We start from the raw sequence: 15,523 nt of genomic DNA, 5'->3' as shown, positions 1-15,523 counted from the left end.
GGGGGTCCGGAGCCTATCCCGGAAGCAATGGGCACGAGGCAGGGAACAACCCAGGATGGGGGGCCAGCCCATCGCAGGGCACACTCACACACCATTCACTCACACATACACACCTATGGGCAATTTAGCGACTCCAATTAGCCTCAGCATGTTTTTGGACTGTGGGGGGAAACCGGATTACCCAGAGGAAACCCCACGACGACATGGGGAGAACATGCAAACTCCACACACATGTGACCCAGGCGGAGACTCGAACCCGGGTCCCAGAGGTGTGAGGCAACAGTGCTAACCACTGCACCACCATGCCGCCTCCGAAGTGAGTACAGAATATGCTTTTTACATTCATCCATATGTCCACCTTCCAACTGCTTATCCTGGACAGGGAGGCTGGATCCTATTCCATATGGTAGAGGGCAGAAGGGAGTGTGACACCCAGGGTGGGATGTCAGTCTGTCACAGGACACACTGCCACACACCACAAGTAATTTAGAGACACCAATTAGGCAAACTTAAATGTTTGTGTGAGGAAACTGTATCACACAGAGAGAACACAAGGAACATGGAGAAAACTCTCCTAACAGCAGTGAAGCAGTAGGATCCAAACCCCGGAGGTCCTGCCCACTGACTCACTGTGCTGTTTTTCTGACCTTATTATTTTAAATATCTGTTAGTTTAGGACTGTCAGACTTCTGACCTCCCAGTCATGGGGTGTCAAAACTTTTTTCCTGGTAAGTAATTGCTTGATTACGTAATGAGGACAACTGTAAGATAAAAGAAGCCGTACAATATCTGGGCTGGAAAACCCAGCCTGACTGGACTGCATTGGCTGCTGGGGATGTTCACATCTCCTCCCTTCAGAGTAACTAGTCAGTTTGGGGACAGCTGGCAGAAAGGTGACTGACAACTGCAAAGGAAGCTATTTCATTGGTCTGAATATGCTATGGGAGGATTCACTTGTACATTGTATATGATTCTGTGGATTTTTGTTCTTCTTGTCAATTGGCTATATTTTTTGTGCTGTTTGTGTATTTTGTGCCTGGCGATAAAATTCTAGACAGTATTACCTGTGTCACTGTGCTTTGTCAGCTGAAACTGTACAGAAATTGTTATATCGGCCGAGCAGGTAGGAGGCAGACCCTGAAATGCGGAGGCAGAATCCTTTATTTAGGAGATCAGGTCATACAAAAGCCAACAGGAACGTGCTGAATCATGGTCGAGGGGCAGGCGAGAGTCGAGAACCGTGAAGATCAGTCAGGCACGAATAGATGAGACGGGGATCCGGGGAGGAAGGAGGAGGGCCGACGAGGGAGCAGGGGACGAGCAGGGAAGGCAGGAAGGCGAGCAGGCAGGACACAGCGGGCAAGACGAACCGGGAAGACGATACACAGAGAGATCGCTTGGTATGGCACACTACCAGAATGGCAACAATACTTCGCACTGCCTGCTGGGAGAACAATGGTTAAGGAGCCGACCGATTAATTGGTGATCGGCGGTCGGTGCTCTGCCCTGCCCGTGTGGGCGTGACAGCAATGTAATAAAAAGTATAAGGATTTGAGGTAAGATCCACCAACTCAGTCAATGAGAAAAAAATGACTGCTGTAAATACTGTAAAAGTTCCCTCTCACCTCTCCTCTCATCTCAAATTACCCAGAGACACAGATCTCTGCACACTTTGATTTATTTTGAAATGTAAGCTGTGCTGCTTGTTGTATTGAAAATAAAAGCTTGTTCTGCTGTTTCCTTTTGCAGGCTGAACAGCTGTAAATTGAGTTGGGAATCCTGTATAGTGCTGGCCTCTGCCCTCAGCTCAGATTCACACCTCAGAGAGCTGGACCTGAGAGACAATGAGCTGCCAGATTTAATAGAGAAACAGCATCCAGGGTTTAAACAGCAGAGGCTACAACCAGCATTGCTGGGTTTTACACGCTGCAAACTGGACATACTGAGGTCAGTGTTACTGGGTATTCCTGTCAATGCCTTAATACTATAGAGCATTTTCTATCAAAGAAACCCAAATCCAGTATTGCTTGTAAAATAATCAAGTATTGCCCAAAATAATTCACCAAATAATAAATCCCTTTATTTTGCATACTTGCTGCATGGGCACCTTCCTGTGTCACATCAGCTGCCTGTCAGCTATGAGAGTTAAATCTCTCCTATAATCAGCTCTCACTGTACTGTACAGATCTCTGCATGGTAAATGACTTCAAATATTTTCATTTCTAGGCTGATTAGATGTAATCTCACAGAGAAATGCTGTGGGTCACTGGCTTCAGCTCTAAGATCAAACTCCTCACACCTGACAGAGCTGGACCTGAGTGACAATGACTTGCAGGATTCAGGAGTGAAGCTGCTCTCAGCTGAACTGAAGAATCAACACTGTAAACTTGAAATACTGAGGTCAGTCCTATTTGACAGTTAAAATAATAAACTGGTACTTTAATACACAGTGTGATGGCTGCAAGGTAAATCACACAAGCTAACCACTTCACTCATACCATTTCATTCCCACTGAGCAGGTATAAATTTCAACTTTTCACAGATGATTTGTTGTAATATTGTTAAACTGTATACTGAAGTAAAGGCACGGGCTGGATTTTTTGCAGATTCATAGCAGAGGAAGCTAAATCACGTTTCCTCAGGTGGAATTATACAAAATACAATATTATGTAAAATATTCTAAGGTCTCTTGAACAGAATGCATCTGACTTTTAATTTTTTCTTCAAAAAGAAAAAATTTGCTCACATCTCATAGTTAGTTTGGGGACACTTGGCAGAAAGATGGTTGGCAACTGCAGTGGAAGCTGTTTCATTAGTCTTAAGAATTATGAGTGAATTGATGGGTAAGATTACATTATCATGGAATTTTTATGACCCTGTTCATCAAAACAACAGACGGTAAGATAGTGTAATGCAACCTACGCTGTGGATGAAAGAGTCCAGTTGTTGTGTGTTTCATGCAGTGGGTTGTTGTTATTGTATAGTTTAATTTTGCAGATCGTGTGCTTTAACCCTGTGGTCACACAGCATCATTTGAACGTATCCATATGTTTTCAGTTCTGATCCCATTCCAATACACAACAAGGGCTGTTTTTGCTTTAATATTTTAATGTAATAGATATATAAATATACAAAATAATATATATATATATATATATATATATATATATATATATATATATATATACACAAATGAAAAAACATGTAAAAAAATCTTTAGTTAAGCTGCTAGAAACATACGTAACATACCGTTCCACCTCATTTGTACATCGTGTTTTTGAGGCATTTGCACTTCAATTCGAATTCATTCCAAAAGACGATACGCAAGTGGCGAATGCCTAAAATGCCCCATATTTTCTACCACTAGCAACAATGTCACTTACACTACATCACGATAGCAACCCCTTGTGTATCACAAGCTGTAGCCAGTGTGCAAAATAGCCCAAGATAACTTTTTTTCATGTTACTTGCATTGTCTAGCACAAACGTGCACATTGTTTGGTGGGATTTTCCGCTAAATGCTATTTCCACCTCTCAAAACTTTGTTTTTACAAACATTGCAAATTGCTGTGCTACTTTTTGTTAAAAGCATAAAATACTTCAAGATCGTCAGCCGCTAATCTGATCTTCTTACACCGATGACACAGCAGGTGGAAATTACTGCGCTCACACCCACTGAGTGGGAAATAAACTGAATGGATTACTGTTCAGCTTCAATGCTGCAAAAATGCCACATCTAAAATGGGAAAGAACTGTCATGCAATTGATTGTACTAATCCATTTAACAAAAAATAGGAGCTATCTTTTTACAGACTGCCGAAAATGTAGTAAGTGTCAGACGTGGAATGTTCAGATATGGCTGATACCCGATCCGTCTAATAGGTATGAATCTGTGCTGATACTGATCCAAATTTCAGATTGGTGCTATTTCAGATCTTTTGAGTTATTTACACTTGGCCCCCTCACTCAAATGCGGGAGCAGACATGACATGAAAATGCAAGACTGACATAGGAGCAGTTGAGCAGCAGCTGGGAACAGCTTTGTTTGTCCCGACTTCGTTAGTCAAACCTTCTTGTTTTGTCTGCCCTCTTGGCATTTTGATCCCTCACAAGTCTATTTCCAGTCTTTGTTCTGCTGCATTCACCTTTTTGTTTCATCGCAGCACCTGCCCTTCAGTCATTTGTCCTCTGCATCATGACAATATTTATTTATTATTAGATTATTTTAGATTTTTTTATGGGGGGGGGGGTGCAAAAGAACTGCCTGGATTCAGCAGCATTAGCTGTGTAATTTTCATTGGAATCACGTTGTTGGCTACTGACACCTGGGTGCAAATAGCATCTGCCTTAATTTTGGACTGACCTGGTCCTTTATGTCTGTTACTAAACACTGAGGCTAAAAGATGACCTTCAGTGAACAATGTGTGGCAGCTGCAGGAACAGAGGCACTCAAGCAAACCCAAACCCAGCTGATCTGACTGAGGTCGACAGCTACCTGTACTTTGTCCATAATATTCTGATTTCCTTTCTATAGGCTGTCCAGCTGTAGTATCAGACAAGAAGGTTGTTCTTCCCTGGCTTTAGCTCTGAGGTCAAACCCCTCACACCTGAGAGAGCTGGACCTCAGCTACAATCACCCAGGAGACTCAGGAGTGAAGCTGCTCTCTGCTGTACTGAAGAATCCCAGCTGTAACCTGGAGAAAGTGAAGTGAGTACAGAATATGCATTTTACATTCATCCATATGTCCACCTTCAAACTGCTTATCCTGGACAGGAAGCCTAGATCCTGTCCCATGCAGTATAGGGTAGAAGAGAGGATGACACCCAGGCTGGGATGCTGGTCTCTCACAGGACACACTGACACACAGCTCAGGTAATTTAGTGACACCAATTAGTCAGACTGCATGTTTGTGTGAGGAAACTGCAGCATACAGAGAGAACACAAGGAACATAGAGAAAACTCGCCTCACGGCAGAGAAGCAGTAGGATTCAAACCCTGGGGGCGACTCACTCTGCTGTTTTGTGGGGCCCATATTATATTAAATATCTGTTAGTTTAGACCTGTCAGACTTCTGACCCTCCCAGTCATGGGGTGTCAAAGCTTTTTTCCGGGTAAGTATTTGCTTGATTACATAATGAGGACGACTGTAACATAAAAGAAGCCGTACAATATCTGGGCTGGAAAACTAACACAGCCTGACAGGCCTGCATTGGCTGCTGGGGATGTTCACATCTCCTCCTTTCAGAGTAACTAGTCAGTTTGGGGACAGCTGGCGGAAAGGTGACTGACAACTGCAAAGGAAGTTATTTCATTGGTCTGAATATGTTATGGGAGGATTCACATGTACATTGTATATGATTCTGTGGAATTATTTTATTTTGTCTTTTAAATTAGTTTTATTTTTGTGCTGTTTGTGTATTTTGTGCCTAAAATTCTATACAGTGTGACCTGTGTTGCTGTACTTTGTCAGCTGAAACTGTACAGCAATGGAATAAAAAGTATAAGCATCTGAGGTGGGATCCACCAACAGTAAATAAAAGTTCCCTCTCACCTCTCCTCTCATCTCACATTACCCAGAGACACAGATCTCTGCACACTTTGATTTATTTTGAAACGTAAGCTGTGCTGCTTGTTGTATTGAAAATAAAAGCTTGTTCTGCTGTTTCCTTTTGCAGGCTGAACAGCTGTAAATTGAGTTGGGAATCCTGTATAGTGCTGGCCTCTGCCCTCAGCTCAGATTCACACCTCAGAGAGCTGGACCTGAGAGACAATGAGCTGACAGAGAAACGGTGCCCAGGATATGAAAGGCAGATGCCCCAGTCAACATTGCTCAGTTTTACACGCTGCAAACTGGACATACTGAGGTCAGTGTTACTGCGTATTCCACACTGTAAATACAATGGTAAATACAGTCCTTTCAGACACTCCACATAATGGCTACATCACTAAAACAGCTGATTCTAAATGCAAGCTGGCCAAGCAAGGCCTGTGTCAAAGCCTTAATACTATGGAGCATTTTCTGTCAAAGAAACCCAAATCAAGTGTTGCCTGTTTTTAAATAATTCACCCCATAATACATTCATTATTTTATGTATCTGCTACATGGACACCTTCCCGTATCACATCAGCCGCCTATCAGCTATGAGAAATGAATTTCTCCTGTACTGTACTGCACTGTACACTTTACTGTACAGATCTGTGTGGACCACAGGGTTTAAAATGTCTGCATGCTAAGGGACTGAAAATTCTGTTCCCGCAGTTCTGTTATATCTGTAAAACTGATCTAACTAAGTGCCAATATTCCAAGTACCAGGTACCCATAAAAAAGTTATAATGCAGAGATGGGGGGGGGGGGCTGTGGTCTGGAGCAGCTCTCTGCGTCTGGCAGCTTCTTTGTAGTTTGTGGGTTTCACCCCCCTTCGGGCGCGGCTGGTCTACATGCAGGTTCTTTTGGTTCTGCTCCACCCCCAGTATGTGACTTTAAAGTCTAAAGTCCACGAATATTGATCATTGGGAACTGGGCACTCAGATTGATGATCGGGGATCTCAGACTAGAGGCCTGGCCTAGGGGTCTGTATAGTGGTCCGATGGATTCATGACAATATGCTAAAACAACTTTAGAGCTAATTTTGATTACAATTTTTAACTTTAGATGTGCAATTAAGTTACAGTCCATGATCAGATTTAGGTTTATGAGAATTTCTCCGTCGATTTCATACCAAACATGATATCTCAATCTGGAAGTTTACATATCATATCATCTGCATTAATTATTTTATAATTTAAATTACACCAAAGATGTTGGTTATTTGCATCAGTATACAGTACAAGCGGTTAAATTGCACATGACCAGGTAGCGACACTTTTAGATAAGTCTTACAGTACAGAAATTCCATTCCAAATTACAAACAGCACATCTTAATTCTAGGTCAGTTTTATCAGTGGTCATTAGTTTCCTAGAGTAACACTTTAAACATTTGTGATTTTCAATTTTGTGCTTAACTCTGGCTTATTTCAGTAATGTGATAGCCGTGTTTAACAACACGCACATTAATTAATCCCTTCGATGTAAGGATGTGAAAAGGCGCCATTTGGCTTATTTATGACTCGATCCCTCTGGAATGCAGAAGCGGGATGGGTGTCTGAATCAGTTCAAATGAAGAAAGTGTGTGTGTGTGTGTGTGTGCGCGCGAGTGGGTATACCTATCCTTATGGGGACACAATGTCCCCATGACGTGATAAATATCTGTTTTTTTTTTTTTTTTTTTATAAAACTCTATTTTATAAAAATCCGTGACTGCTATGAAAAAACTAAAAATGCAAAAACTCTTGTATTTTGCTTGGTTACTTATGGTTATGGTTAGGGCAGGGTGGGGGTTAAGGTTGTAATAGTTAGCGTTAGCATTTTTCCCATAGAAGTGAATGAGCGGGCCCGATAAGGACAGGTATACCCTACGTGTGTGTGTGTCTGTCTGTCTGTGTGTGTATGGGCAGGTTTGGACAGTGGTGACCTAATGGTTAGGGAAGTGCACTTATAATTAAAAGACTGCTGGTTTGAATCCCCGCCCAGCGAAGCACCACTGAGGTACCCTGAGCCAGCACTGCTCCCTGGGCGCTGAATTAGCTGCCTCCTGCTGTATCACGATGCCCCATATGGGGTAGATGCAGAGGACACATTTCATTATTGTGTGCTGTGGTGTGTCAGTACCGATAATCAAATGTTTAGATTTTATTCAAAATATATATTATATATAAATATTGTCATGCCCGGCTCGTCCGCTCCTCCTGTGTGCCACGCCCCCTGATTACCCACATGTTTTCTCCCGATTGTACCCAGCTGTGTCTAGTTAATTTGCTCAGTCCTGTGTATTTCAGTCCGTGTCTTACCTGAGTCCATTGTCTGTCATTGATGTTAGTTATCGTCTGATGTTTCCCGTCCGTAGCCTTTTGAATAAGTCCCGAGTTTGCCCCGATCCTGCATGCCTGCTTGCTTTTCTGCCCGCTCGCCTGCCTGTGCGCATTACCCGCGCTAGCCGATCGTGACAAATATATATCAAGAAAGAAACAAATTAAAAAGAAAGAAAGAGACAGGATTACATATACAGACATGTACAGATTTGTTGGTACCCCTAAAGAGACTATTTATCTTTGCATTATAGTCATGTTTCAAACTAAGTGTTTAACTTTAATTAGTATCACAGGTGCCTTCATGCTTGTCATCAGCCATTCAGCCTATTTAAAGGGAAAGAACAAGCTACTGTGTTGCTTGGTATAATTCTGTGCACCACACTGAACATGGACCAGAGAAAGCAAAGGAGAGAGCTGTCTGAGGAGATCAGAAAGGAGATAATAGATACCATGTTAAAGGTGAAGGCTATAAGACCATCTCCAGCTTCACGTTCCTGTGACCACAGCTGCCAATATTATTAAAAAGTATAAGGTTTATGGGACTGTAGCCAACCTCCCAGGACGTGGACGTAAGAGGAAATGCAACCCCAGGTTGATCAGAAGGAAAGTGCAGATGGCAGAAAGAGCGAAGGAATGCATAAAAAACCCCTCAAGCTGAGCTTCAGGGTCAAGGTACGTCATCACGCCATCTGTCGCATTTTTATCAATAATGGATTCCATGGAAGAATATCCAGGAGGGCTTCATTATTGACAGGAAAACATAAAAAAGCCAGAGTGGAATTCACCAAAATGCATGATGACAAGCCCCAACATTTCTGGGAGAATGTCCTTTGGACTGATGGGACAGAACTTGAGTTGTTTGGCCAGTCACATCAGCTCTATGTTTACAGAAGGAAAATGAAGCTTTAAAAGAAAAGACCATCATACCTACTGTGAAGCATGGAGGGGGCTCAAGTTTGATATTGGGGCTGCTTTGCTACATCTGGGACAGGGAACCTTGAATCTGTGCAGGACACAATGAAGCATCAAGACAACCAAGGCATCCTGGAGCGAAACACACTGCCCAGTGTCAGAAAGCTCAGCCTCAGTCGCAGGTCATGGGTCCTCCAACAGGATAATGACACAAAACATACAGCTAAACGCACTCAAGAATGACTTGGGAAAAAAACATTGGACTATTCTTAAATGGCCCTTGATAAACCCTGATCTTCATCCTATTGAACTTCTATGGAAAATTCTCTAAAAGAGTGGAGACGCCACTCTTCAAACCTGAGACAGCTTGAGCAGTTGATCAGGAGGAGGGGGCCAAACTACCGGTTGGCAAATGCAGACGCCTCATTGTGAAGTACAGAGATCGCTAATTGGCAGTAATTACTGCAAGAGGTGGTGCCACAAAATATTAAATTAAATTTTTTTCCTGTGATGGGCTGGCCCCCCATCCTGGGTTGTTCTCCGCCTCGTGCCCAATGCTTCCGGGATAGGCTCCAGATCCCCCGCGACCCAGTAGGATAAGCGGTTTGGAAAATGGATGGTTGGATCTTTTTTCGTCTATGCCACTTTCGTTTGGTTAATTGTATAAAATTGTAAACTGAATCAATAATCAAAAGCAAAGTCTGATTTGTGGAATAAACAATAAGGGATGCCAATAAACTTTTGTCGGTTAGTTAATATCGGAAAATTTATTTCAGAGATAGTTGTGTTTTTTTGTGGAAGGGTACCAACAAATTTGATCAAATCTGTATATGTGAGGGGTGGCATGGTGGTGCAGTGGTTAGCACTGTCGCCTCACACCTCTGGGACCTGGGTTCGAGTCTCCGCCTGGATCACATGTGTGTGGAGTTTGCATGTTCTCCCCATGTCGTCGTGGGGTTTCCTCCGGGTACTCCGGTTTCCCCCCACAGTCCAAAAACATGCTGAGGCTAATTGGAGTTGCTAAATTGCCCGTAGGTGTGCATGTACGTGTGAGTGCATGGTGTGTGAGTGTGCCCTGCGATGGGCTGGCCCCCCATCCTGGGTTGTTCCCTGCCTCGTGCCCATTGCTTCCGGGATAGGCTCCGGACCCCCCGCGACCCGCGTGGTTTGGAAAATGGATGGATGTATGTACATGTGATGGCTGTAAGTGATGAGAAGTGGGAGAACTGTAGGGAAAAAAGGAAATACAAATAAAGACAATGATAATGTTGATGACGTCCAGGAGTGTTCACTCCAGTAGCCAGACTTGACACTTAGTAGCTCTAGAAATAAACAAACTGCCTACAGTTCTCTGCTATCTAGCTACCTTGATGAGCCCCTAGACTGAAAGTGGTAATAGTGAGAGGGAAGGCTAACAGGACTACCCTGCCTTGGCAGAGAAAGAAAACCATGGTTCTAAAGCAAAATGAAAATCACACTGACTCAGATGTCTCCCAGGGTAAAAAGGTCCATGTCTGTAAAAATAGCCTACAATCTCCCTTGGTTAACAGTGGGGAAAGCAGAACCAACCCAAGTATGGCTACTGCCCTGGCTGCTGAACTGATCAGTGGGTCAAGACATCGGACCCAACCGTCTGAGGATGTTTCATGGGCTCATCAACTCATGAACCGAAATGGAAAGAAACGCCAGCACATGAAATGGGCTCTTTTATCGTACATATTTATTATTCTGTAACACAGCTAGAAGCACACAGAGCACTAATTGCGCACAGTATTCCTCCAGTATTTTTATGATCCTCCTCACTGTTCAAGGCGGAAAAATAAACTTGGGTCCTCTTCCACCCTGTCCTTCCCCGATCGTCCGCTCCTTCCATGTGCCGTAACCCTCTCTAATAAGCTGATTAACCTTCCCTTCCATAACCCTCTCTTTAGCCCCGTGTGGATTCCCGGTGTTCACCGGCTGTTTCCTGTTGCTATTCATTAAAACCTCGTGTTTCCCCGACTTCTGCCATCCTGTGCTTCTGTCTGTGCTCCGGGCACCTTAGTGCACGACCCACCCAGGATTATAACAGTTCCAGTTGTTGTCCACTTTTTAATTATTGCCCTAAGAGTAGAAATGGGCATTTTAAGGCGAGTAGCTATTTTTTAATACCCATTCCCTGACTTATGAAGGTCAGCACACTTCTCCCTCATTTGGTCTGTGTGTCTCTTATCTTTCCCATGTTGATGGATGACTAAGGGAATTTGGCCTCTGTGTCTCCTCATGTTTGTACCCCAGTTACTCAGGAAGTCATGGATTACAGCTTGAAGGTTCCTATTCACTCCAATCAACTCAAATATGTATAATTTACATAGGAAACATGCTTCAGTTGCATTGTGTTCACTATAATTTGCTAACAGCTTTGATTCTTTTACTCTGTGTGCAACGACCACATACATGCCATGTGACTAATTTAATAGGCTGTGTAGCCATATTGTTATTACTTACATCTGAATATATGAATATTCTACATCTGCGATAAACGTCTCTGTGTGGGAAAGCTGGGGAGAGAAAATATGAAGACAAAATAAGAGTTTGTTTCTCATCTTGCTTCTCTTTTTTGGAATCCATACAAAGTCTAAACACAAGATGGGAATGAATGACGTTAGAGAGAACGACGTAAAACACTAGACACAGAAAGAAGGCATGTTAACATTATGTGGAAGGCAGGTGATTATGGAGATTGAAGTTTATTAGAAAAGCCATGGTGGTGTTTTAGAGTCCCGGTAAAGATGACCATCCATGTATAATTTATCTATAATAAAGACGGCGTGTTTATTGTATTTCATGTTTTCTTTAACGAGAGGGTACAGTGTCTTCCATCGCCGGCTGTTTTCTTGGAGATACTGATCATTAAATCCATATTTCATTCCTTTCAGTATTTTTCCTTTACTTTTAACAATTTCTTTGTGGTTAAAATTTTCTAATTTGGCGATAATAGGCCTGTGCCTATTTTCTGATGAAGTGCTGAAATATAAGATTGTCATGCATATAATGTGCCTGCAGATCAAGGATGATTTCTTTCATATCTTTGTTTCCTTTAGTTACAATTGTAGTTCGTCCATTTAGCTTTTAACAGAGGTACTTCATTCATTGTTGCTTTTCTGCAGTGTTGTAATGTAATTATAAGAAAATTCAAGTCTGGTTCTAAGTTCTTTTATTTCTTGATGAAGTGCAGTAAGTCCAGTTTTTTGTTAATACTGATGAGAGTGCTGACGTCTCAAGTGCACTGTAATACAGGTCTGAGTCCTTGTATGTATGTAGTATCAGACTCCATACTAAGAACCACGTCGATGAAAAAATCAAAATCTGTTATTTCCTCCACAGTAAAATAATGATGGTGATAGAAAGAATAATCCAAATACTTAAGTAAAGGAAAAGGCAAATTTGGTAAAGTAGAGGTTTAGAGTAAGCAGTTACTTGTCATGGTGACCCGGGTGCTGCCTTGTTCGATCTCATCCTTGTATCCAGGTCTCTTATACCAGCCATTATAACGCATTATGAAGGTATCTATAGTGTATTATAGATGACCACTTCAAGTAGTGTTGCAGCAATTTGGGAAATGAATGTAAGTGGGGGAGACACAGTGGCCTTTACTGCTTATTATTAAACCAAGCTATTGTTTTCAGTATGTTTTGAGTCAGTATGATTAACAATGTGTAGGCTGTGTATGTGTCTGTGTCTTAAAATATTTTCTTTTTCAGGCTTAACAGTTGTAATCTCACGGAGAAATGCTGTGAGGCACTGGCTTCAGCTCTCAGATCAAACTCCTCACACCTGATAGAGCTGGACCTGAGTGACAATTATCTGCAGGATTCAGGAGTGAAGCCACTCTTTGCTGAACTGAGGAATACACACTGTAAGCTGGAGATACTGCGGTCAGTATTACTGGGTATCCCACACTGTAAGCTAGAGATACTGAGGTCAGTATTACTGAGTATCCCACACTGTAAACTGGAGATACTGAGGTCAGTATTACTGAATATCCCACACTGTAAGCTGGAGATAATGAGGTCACTATTACTGGGTATCCCACACTGCAAGCTGAAGATACTGAGGGCAGTATTACTGGGTATCCCACACTGTAAGCTGGAGATATTAAGCTATTACTTTTCCAGTTATGCAAGTTATACTGATTGGCCTATAGTTTGCTGAGCTACGTCCATCCATCCATCCATCCATCCATTTTCCAAACCGCTAATCCTACTGGGTCGCGGGGGGTCCGGAGCCTATCTCGGAAGCAATGGGCACAAGGCAGGGAACAACCCAGGACGGGGGGCCAGCCCATCGCAGGGCACACTCACACACCAATCACTCACACATGCACACCTTTGGGCAATTTAGCAACTCCAATTAGCCTCAGCATGTTTTTGGACTGTGGGGGGAAACCGGAGCACCCGGAGGAAACCCCACGACGACATGGGGAGAACATGCAAACTCCATACACATGTGACCCAGGCGGAGACTTGAACCCGGGTCCCAGAGGTGTGAGGCAACAGTGCTAACCACTGCACCACCATGCCACCCCCTCTAGTTATACAGTATAACAATATTAAAACAAAACATGTGTGCAATGTCCTCATTCCTAAAAAACAAAGTTGATATGTATACCTCCTTAGTAAAAGTGAAAGGGTGCAAGTGCAGCACTTCGTGTGTGTGATTTGCCTTGCAGCCATTGCTTTATATTAAAGTACCATTAACAGACAGGAAGCAATGGCAGAATGTCACAGTGGGCCTGCGTTCATAGTGGGGTACCGCAGGGTTAAATTTTTGGACCATTACTTTTCGTAATTTACATAAATGATATTTACACCAATACATACAGTAAACTAGTTAAATTTTCAGAGGAGGTGGGTGGTGTAGCAGATACTAATCTAGCAGCGAATGGGCTGATACCTGACACATGAAATTTAACATAGATAAATGTAAGGTTACCCATCCCCTCCCATTTGTGTCTGATTTCCACCAGATCGATCGCATTCGCTTGTGCCGTTAAAACTGTCCTTTGTGCTGCTTCAGTGCAGAGATACTGCTTATTTACATGGTCACGTGACTCCGCTGTTAAGTTGGCCCCGCATTTGCCTCCGAACCGGTCTAAATAGTTTGTGCTGTATAAAAATTGTCTGTACTGTTATTTTTCTGAGTTATACTTCTCAGTGTATGCCTTTACATGATCCCAGTATAGTGCTCAGGCTCGTGTTTCTCATGTTAACAGAAGGTGGAGAGTTTGTTGACTCCGCGACAAAGCTGTACGTAGACTTAGTCAGCCCTGCCAGCCAGATACTGCATTTCAGGATCGAGCTAGATATTTTCACAAATGACTGACCATTACAGTACATACTGCCTCGTTACGTGCAGGCTTGACCCAGGTTATCGTCAGTTCTATAAACTCATCACAGCACAGTTACGTTGAATTGTTGAGATGTAGGAATGAAAAAGCAAAATGACAGTATGGGAAGTGACTCTTGCCACGTGAAAAGTGATTGTGTGCCATTTACAGTGGTAAAGCACATCACAGAACACAGCGTTTTGCTTGCACTGTGCGTGGTGAAATCTTTACCTTTCCATGAACCCTCTGAATTGTTGCACATGGCAGTTAAATAAGACTTCAGGCTGATGACGTCACAATGTAAACAAACATTTATATCTCAGAAACTAAAACAGCACTAACAAAAATTTGAACGGCTCAAAGCTGCATTTAGCAGTGTAGAGAGTAATGGTAAACAGGATTGGAGGAAAGACAGTGCCTTGTGGGACACCTGTGCTACTCACTAATTACCAGGTGAGGTAGTTCATGATCCAGGACACCAGGAAGTCATCCACCCATGCTGCCCTCAGCTTCTCAGAACAGTAGGGGTTCAGAGGTGTCAAAAGCACTAGAAAATTCAAAGATCATGACCCACACAGTTCACATCTTTTCCAGGTGAGAGTAAGCTCTGTGCAGCAGATAAATGACTGCAATAGGTCCAGTGATGTACCCACCATGATGATGCCACTCGAGGGTCTTTATCAGATTGCCATTGCCACTGTTCTGAATGGGCATTCAGGTGTCCATCTTGGGCTCAGGCACTGGGCAGGATGTCTTACAGAGTTCTGATACACTTTGGAGTTGCAGACTCAGGTTGTAGATGTGATGCCATTGCCGCTGTTCTGAATGGGCATTCAGGTGTCCATCTTTGGCTCAGGCACTGGGCAGGATGTCTTACAGAGTTCTGATACACTTTGGAGTTGCAGACTCAGGTTGTAGATGTGATGCCATTGCCACTGTTCTGAATGGGCATTCAGGTGTCCATCTTTGGCTCAGGCACTGGGCAGGATGTCTTACAGAGTTCTGATACACTTTGGAGTTGCAGACTCAGGTTGTAGATGTGATGCCATTGCCGCTGTTCTGAATGGGCATTCAGGTGTCCATCTTTGGCTCAGGCACTGGGCAGGATGTCTTACAGAGTTCTGATACACTTTGGAGTTGCAGACTCAGGTTGTAGATGTGATGCCATTGCCACTGTTCTGAATGGGCATTCAGGTGTCCATCTTGGGCTCAGGCACTGGGCAGGATGTCTTTCAGAGTTCTGATACACTTTGGAGTTGCAGACTCAGGTTGTAGATGCGATGCCGCACTCTGCGGCAGGTCTGTGCAGACCTTGAGAACTCTGGAGCTGAATC

The 15,523-nt window shown here is 43.1% G+C and overlaps 1 protein-coding gene across 1 annotated transcript in view; it reads left to right on the top strand.

The window, feature by feature from the left end:
• The window catches only part of LOC125721930 (protein NLRC5-like), a gene marked incomplete at its 3' end in the record, with an annotated part of 510,329 nt that overhangs the window by 479,734 nt on the left and 15,072 nt on the right, over positions 1–15,523 (top strand). The window contains exons 23-27 of the mRNA XM_048998139.1: positions 1,750–1,947; positions 2,227–2,400; positions 4,535–4,708; positions 5,677–5,865; positions 12,565–12,738. Of these exons, the coding sequence (XP_048854096.1) occupies positions 1,750–1,947; positions 2,227–2,400; positions 4,535–4,708; positions 5,677–5,865; positions 12,565–12,738 (909 nt within the window). The remainder of the gene's footprint in view (positions 1–1,749; positions 1,948–2,226; positions 2,401–4,534; positions 4,709–5,676; positions 5,866–12,564; positions 12,739–15,523) is intronic.

The sequence above is a fragment of the Brienomyrus brachyistius genome, unplaced genomic scaffold (genome assembly GCF_023856365.1).
Source record: "Brienomyrus brachyistius isolate T26 unplaced genomic scaffold, BBRACH_0.4 scaffold36, whole genome shotgun sequence".
Classification (NCBI taxonomy): domain Eukaryota; kingdom Metazoa; phylum Chordata; class Actinopteri; order Osteoglossiformes; family Mormyridae; genus Brienomyrus; species Brienomyrus brachyistius.
The sequence above is the reverse complement of the archived record's forward strand: the minus strand, read 5'-3'. Positions and strand labels throughout refer to the sequence as shown.